At 40.0% G+C, this 8,049-nt stretch overlaps 1 protein-coding gene across 1 annotated transcript; it reads left to right on the forward strand.

Moving 5' to 3' along the window:
• The first annotated feature begins 404 nt into the window (after positions 1-404).
• On the forward strand, positions 405-7,211 carry LOC120311631 (BLCAP apoptosis inducing factor). The gene is made up of 3 exons (XM_039351339.1): positions 405-712; positions 3,048-3,131; positions 5,512-7,211. Exon 3 carries the CDS (start codon positions 5,647-5,649, stop codon positions 5,908-5,910), a length of 264 nt encoding a protein of 87 aa, XP_039207273.1. The 5' UTR covers positions 405-712; positions 3,048-3,131; positions 5,512-5,646; the 3' UTR covers positions 5,911-7,211.
• Positions 7,212-8,049: the final 838 nt, after the last annotated feature.

Raw genomic sequence — 8,049 nt, forward strand, 5'->3', positions numbered from 1 at the left:
GAAGACCATAAATAAGAGCAGAGCCTTTTCTCCTGATCTGCTATCTTTCCGCATGCAAGTAATTCATACGAAGTGAAGTATTCCAAAGTGGTCTTCTCTCCACTTAGATTCCGGTTGCTCCGTTTCCGCCGCAGCCCCAGATAGCATGGAGCTTCTCAACTTTCCAGAGAAATGACTCCCGTTACCGTATGGCGGACGAGAGCATTTCTGTCGCCGCTACTGAGTGAGGTAGGAGGAAGAGTGGGGAACCGGCTTCACTTTCGTCATCACAGTAGCGCAGCCCTTCGCCTTCAAAGTCCGTATCTGTCGCATTCCACTACGTACGGTACCTCCCATCCAGCTCACTCTGTTCCGTGCCTACTGCACGTTATTTATAATGCATCTTCTGCTTCCAGCCTAACGCAAGGACCTTCCGCCTCGTCAAGAGCGGGACGGTGGGGCTATCTATAGCAATGCCTGTTCAGAACACCACTTGATTCTTGGGAACAGGTCGGTTATTTCTGTAGCAGGAGAGCAAACGTGGAAGAAAAGGCTCGTGGGGAAAGCCAAAGGCTATCCAGACTTCCAGGAGAAGTCGAATTGCGAGCGCTGTAAAAAAAGGCGCTGGGGTGGACGACCCAAGAGAGACAGTTGAAGGTCCTACGTGAAGCAAGAGACCTGCGAACGAATTAGTGTGGCGAGGAGCGACGGGGCGCTATGGCGTGGAGGGCAGGTAATACAGCTGCCGGTGGGGGGGGGGCGGTTGGGAGCTGCCGAAGGTGTTAAGGCAACTCTCGCCGGGAAGGCATAAGCCCGGTGGGTTCGCTTCTGTCCCTCGACGGCAACCCTGAACGCATATGTCGTAGCCCTGAGTGCGGGGAAGGGTGTGTCGTTTACTCAGGAGCAGGGCTTTGGCGGCGGGGGGGGGAGACGGAGTGGGCGCCTCCATTTGGGCGGATTCTGTATTTCATCTGGGCTGAGGGGATCTCTCCTGGACTGCGGTCTCCGTGGCGGCTGATCGGCTGGACCGAATGATCGCTTCTTCTCCCACCTCCCTCACCCGCAACAGATCCGTTCCCAGGGCAGGACTCGAGGATCAACCTGGGAAGTTCGATTCTGCAAACGTAAAACGGATCGGCGGAACCGCCCCCGCCACCCGCACGGCCGGATCCCGAAATTTTGCTTATGGAATTCCCTGCAAGAGGGTGATATTGGCTGCTTTTGGGTTCAACCCTAGTCCTAAAGCAGCTCAGGCAGAGGGGGAAAAAAATAGGGTAGCCAGAAGTTATAAAGTTATTGGGCAGTGCCGGATCTTTCGAGAGACGTCCGGCACAACTAGCTTAGCTGGTTGCTCCAAAGGGATAGAAACGTTTGTGGGAAATGGATCCATGAATGGCTGTTACACAAGCGGCAGCGTGATAGACCCAGGGTTTGACAAGAGCAATTTTCGTAGGGGCGTTGCTACTTGTGAGCTCCGTAGAGGCGTATGAAAGAAAGGCTGCTGTTGAATCCGAATGATGAATTAAAGGGGTCATATCTCAACCTGTCATACTTATTAAATATTAACTTATCTTACAGAGGTCATCATTATAACTCTGTAAATTAATCACTATTCATGGGAGGCCTTTTCTTATCGACTCTCAGTCTTTTCCATTATACCTAAGGTGCTTTGGGCATGAAGAATAAACAATATGATGATAGTAAATTGGTTTGTACAAGTGGCAGACTAGTAAAATCTGTCACGTTTTTGTAAAATGGGAGTTTCTAACAAGGTATTTCAGCATAGGGATTTAGTAATCAGTTTTAATTGTTCAGTAAGAGATCCACTAATACACCAACATGTTCACACAGATTAGAAGATATATGGACACTAGGGAACTGAATAAACATTACTGGGCAAGTCTATATTTTCTGTTACAACATAGCACTAAAGAGCGTGAAAGAGGTTTTTTTTTCCTTGCTGGAAAACTATGGAAATACTACAGCTACTACAGCTTTTGATAGAAAGTATAATGTATATTTTAGATAACTTTAGTTTTGTGTGTGTGGAAAAAATGTTTCAGAAAAGAGGCAAATTATTCCTGCTGATATATTTATGATTATTCTTTCTGTTTCCATATCTGAAGTATCTCCTTTAATTTTTTGAAACCAATTGATGGAGTAGATAGACAACTATATTGAAGTGCAAGTAAGAAATGCATTTGTAAATCAGATTTGTGTCCAGTATATTATAGAGAGATAGAATAAAATGGTATGAGACTACCAAGATAGTTTGATACCATAATTTTGGGATTGTGCACCAAAAATTGTAGTCCAGGTGTGAATGGGCAAATCAGAGATGGTAACGATCTTAAATAATATTTTGTTATAATGAAAGGCCCTCTCCTGCTTTTATGTGAATTTTACTATTTACCTTTTTGAATTTAAGAGGAAGTTTTCTGTTCTACATTGACAGTTCCAGGGAATTTTGATAATTTATCTGTTTCAATTCCATATATTCTTTCTTCCAGCTATTTTTCAATCGCCTGATTAACTGTGTTTCATACAAAGAATATGTACATGAATGTACTTCTTTAAACATTACTCCACACTTGACAGTAATAATTTTTATCTCCTGGTACCATTTTGGCTCCAATATACATGAATGTCTTGATTTTTAAAAAAAAAGCTTTTTAATTTTCTGATGGAAAACCAGTCTGATGCAGTGGTTAAGGCATCTGGCTATAAACCAGGAGACAATCAGTTCTAATCCCACTTTATACATGAAGCCAGCTGGGGCCAGTCACTTTCTCTCTCCCTAAGAAAAAGGAAGGCAGTGGCAAACTTCTTTAAAAATATTACCAAGAATCTATGGGGACTAATCCAGATAATGTCCAGAAGACAGAACTGATTTGAAGGTACCCCCCCCATTTTTTGTTAGTTATATTGAAGTAATTCTTAGAGGTGAATATACTTCACCTGCCTTGCTTTTGTGACCAGGATAGTTTGCAGTGTATTGTTTCTGATACACAGATAAATTTCAACCAATTGCTAAGGCCCTTGACAAGAAACTCTTTCATTTTCTTAAGGGAAGAAAGTCTATCTAGCTACACTGAACACCAAAGCTACAAAAAAGGGAAAAGATTTCTCTCAATGAAATTGCATGTACTAGGGTAAGAGATTTATCTTATTTTCATTCATTCTTACCAAAAATAAAATACTGCTGCATTATTTGATTTTCATTAGCTCCTGTAAAAATGGGAAATATTTTATTGATATATGGTGGAATAAAAAGGCACTGAAGCCTGTTTCAAGATGAAAATCCTGATTCATAGTATTTCTCCGTTTATCTGAAGATTTGATTTTATTGAAGAATAACTAGTCTCTTTGCCAAACAGGGAGAAATGCCTTCTTTTCTTTTTATACGTTTCACAAATGGAAGATCTAAGATGAATCAAGTATTTTATTTAGTATTTTTTTGTTATTTCTGTATATTCTGTTATCTCTCATACAATGAAAGTCTGTAGCTTCTACTCATGTGGTTTGCATTTCTGAAAATTCAGATTATTCAACAAGATTCTTCTGGTTTTACCTTTTTCAGATCTTTTTGATAGCTCATGTTCTTCTGATTAGACTTTGATTGGGGGCTGCTGCCCTGGGATTTCCTACCAAGACTGTGGGAGAATATTGGATAAAAGCTTTACATGGTTACTTGTCCCCAGATATTTAGAACAAATAAATGTAAAATGTAGGCCTCTTTTGATCAGTGTTCATGAAAACTTTGTAGGATGTGGCAAGTATAAAGAAGAACTAGTCATGGTCTATTTCATGCCACTCCCAGATGATCTCATGATGTTGGCATATAAATGTTTCCAAGTGGCAAGGGAAATAGGAATTAAGTTTGTAATGGATGATGTATACTAAAGAATGTGGAGGGGAAAGTGAACAGGCATGAACTGTAAAGTTACTGTTTTCATATTTCTTGTATTTTGAAGTTAATGCAATTTTGATAAATTGAATGCTCCTAGTAAATTCTTTCCTGATGACTTCAATGCATGATGTAAGGAAATATCAGATGATCAGTAATATAATATGTCTAAATAATGACAACTCTTAGTGAATCTTGAGTGATCTTAAAATGATTTCAAAAATCTAAACAGAGTAGTACTTGGTAGGAAATCCTAGGGCAGCATCCCCGAATCTTTTGGGCATCAGGGATCGGTTCCAAGGAGAGAGTTTTTCCGTGGACTAGAAGGGGCATGGTTTCACATGCTGCCTGCATCCCGCAGATGGGGCTTCACTTGTTCACACAGCCCGATTTCTGGCATGCCACATCCACAGACTGGGGATTGGTAACCCCTATCCTAGGCTATACTGAGATTTGAAAAAACTTCTCAAAAGACAGTGACAAAGTACTACATGTTGTTAGCAAGAAATTTGCATGGACATCTACACAAAAGAGTTGAACTGGATGAATCACTTGGTGATCAACATGCAATTTTTATTCAACATACATTTTTTGTATAAAAACCAGAAATACTCAGTGTTTTGATGATTCTACATAAAGTAGTGAAAAATTGAATTGTGTCAAATCCAAGCTACTTCTTACTTTGAATGATAGGCTTCTAATTCCCATGAACATCTATTTCCACCTCTCGGATGCTGGATTCTAACATCAGTAAGGACACTTTTAGATGTCTGATTCTTATATAATCATAGATCATTATGTTGTTTGTTTAGTTTTGTTTAAAGTATGATCTAACTTACTGTGCCTTGCTAAATTAGTTGTGAAAAAACCCTCACAATACAACTCTCTGTTTTGTTATGAAAATGTCTTTCCAACAGCTACAGTAATGAGCAAAGCCATTCATATTGTAGCTGGATTCATGCATATTCTAAACTTCACAATAGAGCAAACGGCCAACTCATTACCGCTTGGCTCCTACATCATGCTTAATGATAATATGAATAAACCATAATTTGATACTAATAAGCAATGATTTATAAACAATGATGGTTAGATTTAAATAACAAATTAAATCAAGCCTACCTCAACAGAACTCAGCATGTGCGTGTTCACAGTTTAATGGATTCACACAACATATCAGGATTTTAAATTATAAGTTTTTGAAGAAACTATAGCATCCTATACAATGCTAAGCCTCAATGTGTGCTTTATTTATTTTACTAGATGTATGTCTTACCTTTCCTGTAAGAGTTCATAGCATTTCCTCTCCCAAATTCTCCCACAGCAACAATCCTGTGGATAGGTTGAGTTGTGGCAATCTTGTATATAAAGTTGTACATAATAGAAAAATGACTGTGATGCTGCAAATGTATGCTCATTCTATCCATAATTTAAAATCCTGGAGAAGAAATAGCTAAAATTTTATGTTGCAAGAAATAGTGACTAGGGATTTGGAATACAGTAACATTTAAAGGGATGAGAAGTTCTGGATTTCTGCTGGATTGTATTAGTAAGCAATGCAAATGTAAAAAAAAATAATAATTGTGTTGCTGACCTGTCCTTTTTTTCCTCCCTTTTCTGTCAAGATTTACTTGCACATTATTCCCAAGTTTTATGAAGCCTGATTACCTGGTTGGTGAAGAGCTGAATGTGCAGAGGAGAAATTTCATACTGCGATTTGGATTTCTGCCATCACTGTGACATCCTAATCACCAGGCATCATGTACTGTCTCCAGTGGTTACTGCCGGTCCTCCTCATTCCCAAGCCCCTCAACCCAGCATTGTGGTTCAGTCACTCAATGTTCATGGGCTTCTACCTTCTGAGTTTTTTGTTGGAGCGGAAACCTTGCACGATCTGTGCCTTGGTCTTCTTGGCTGCTCTGTTTCTCATCTGCTACAGCTGCTGGGGGAATTGCTTCTTATATCACTGCTCTGGTTCCCAACTGCCAGACTCTGCTCATGATCCCAACATAGTTGGCACCTAAAATCTTCTACTTGGTTGCACTTTTTTTTTTTCCTTTTAAAAGGACAGTTTCATGGGAAGGAGGGAATATAAGGCATGCGATTGGGGTACATGTTTTGGTTAAAATGTTTCGTTCATGATTATCTGCACTTCCACAATCTTCCTGTACAATTTGACAAAAGTTGTTATTAGTAGTAGCTGGCAATGCTGTCTGCTCGAGGGTTTGAAGAAGCAGAGCTGCTAATGGGTGCCATCCCTTCCTTCGGTATTATTGTTTGAGTTGGGTTCTCCCATTTCCAATTTGGTGGTGAAGAGCCCCGTTGAGTGTTGCTGATGTCAAATCAGAAGGTAGCCATCCATCCTTTAGAACACAAGTGTGTGATCTTGTTGAAACAATTGGAAAGCTGTTTCTCCACTTTAAATTCAGTAGAAAGCTAGTGCTTCTCACGCTGTTCATCTGAAGGGGAACTATCAAGTGGTTAATAAGCCTGACAGCACCTGGAGCCAGAGGCTGCTTATTATCTCAGCAGGCCATACTGGAACATGAATACTGCCCGTTTCCCAAGCTACTTATCTGTGTCATAGCTCAAAAATCCCAGAATTATCATGATGCCGTTTTTAATGCAGAGATGCCGAAGTTTGTTTCTCTCCCATCACTGCCAAACATCTACTTTTTATAGAGGACCCTGAATTGGAAAGAAAGCATGCACTGCTGTAAAGCTTGGGGAATCTTTTTTTATTGTGTTGCTTTTGAATTTAAGCTGCCAGTGTTTCTAGCTTGAAAAAGCAATCGGAGTGCGGGATGGATCAGTGTACCAGGTCTGGTTTCTTCATACCGAGGTGGGGCTGTCAGTGGAGTAATGTGCTGCTTTTTTCTTTTAGGCCAAAAGTATTACATTATCACAAGCAAATGAACCTGTGTTCACATATATAGGTGGAAGAAAGTGACATCTGTTTAGACTACATATCTTCATAGAATTCTGTGAAGCCATTTTTCTAGTGGTACCTGGTTCATGGTTTTATTCTACTCCTTTTCTCCACCAAGACTTACTTTCTTCCTTAGGAGCTAATTGCTTGAGTCAAATATAAGGTAGCCCTGAGGAGAAGGCAAACAGATACCTTTTCTGTTACTTTCCAAAGTTATTTTCCCATTTGGCTCCACACAATCTTCTTTGGAGTATTGCTGAAAAGGCATTTTTGTCTCTCAAAGGACATGGAACGGAGAAACCAGTCATGAAACCTCAATAATTTTTTTTTATTATTTTTGTTGGTTTGTTCATTGCACAGCTGTTCAACAGGTTTAATAAAGCTTTATAAACTTTGGTCTGTGGAATAGTGCCATTTATGATGCAGTTACCTTTTTAACTGGACTAAGACCTTTGCTTTCGCAGCAGTTTATCTTTTTCACAACTCCCTAAAGCCATTTTTATTTCCAAAGTGATTTGGTTGCAACCCAAACAGGTTTTCATGTGCCAGCGTAGGTGCTGACCTGCTGACCAAATTCACAAAATGTTCCAGTGATTGTGTACCTTGATATGGAAAACAGTAGGGCTTCCTGGGCAATAACATAAACTATTTTCTTTCTTAATCTTTTAACAGTACAGGTAGTCCTCAACTTAAGACCACAATTGGGACTGGAACATCCTTTGCTATTAAGTGATTTTACAACTTTTTTTGGCATAGTTGTTAAGCAGATCACAGTCATTAAGTGAATTTGGCGTCCCCCGTCCTCCATTGATTTTGCTTGTCAAAAGTTGACTGAGTAGGTTGCAAAATGGCGATTAAGTGATTCCAGGACGCTGCAACCATTATAAATGTCCAATTTGGCTAAAATTGGGCAGCCGATTTTGGTGGTGTCTAGATTGTATTAATCTTCCTTGTTAAGAACTGTCAGACTTGCCCCCAATCCGATCCCTTAGGAAAGAAAAGACTTTGACTCCATTGGGTTAAACCAAAGGATTCTTTTACTAAGAGTGACGGTTGAGGTAAAGTCTGAAATACCACACTCAACTGGATACAAAATTAAGGTGTAGGTCAGCCCCCAGTCCATCCCTCCCCCCGTAACCAGTCCATTTCTAGACAATCGGAACTCGCCAAGATGTTTTGAGAACTCTTGAGGTATTGGTGAGATAATCCACATATTTCTCAAGGTGCCTGGCTG

This window comes from Crotalus tigris, unplaced genomic scaffold, assembly GCF_016545835.1.
Source record: "Crotalus tigris isolate CLP2741 ecotype Arizona unplaced genomic scaffold, ASM1654583v1 scf7180000018371.15429387391:27106975, whole genome shotgun sequence".
Classification (NCBI taxonomy): domain Eukaryota; kingdom Metazoa; phylum Chordata; class Lepidosauria; order Squamata; family Viperidae; genus Crotalus; species Crotalus tigris.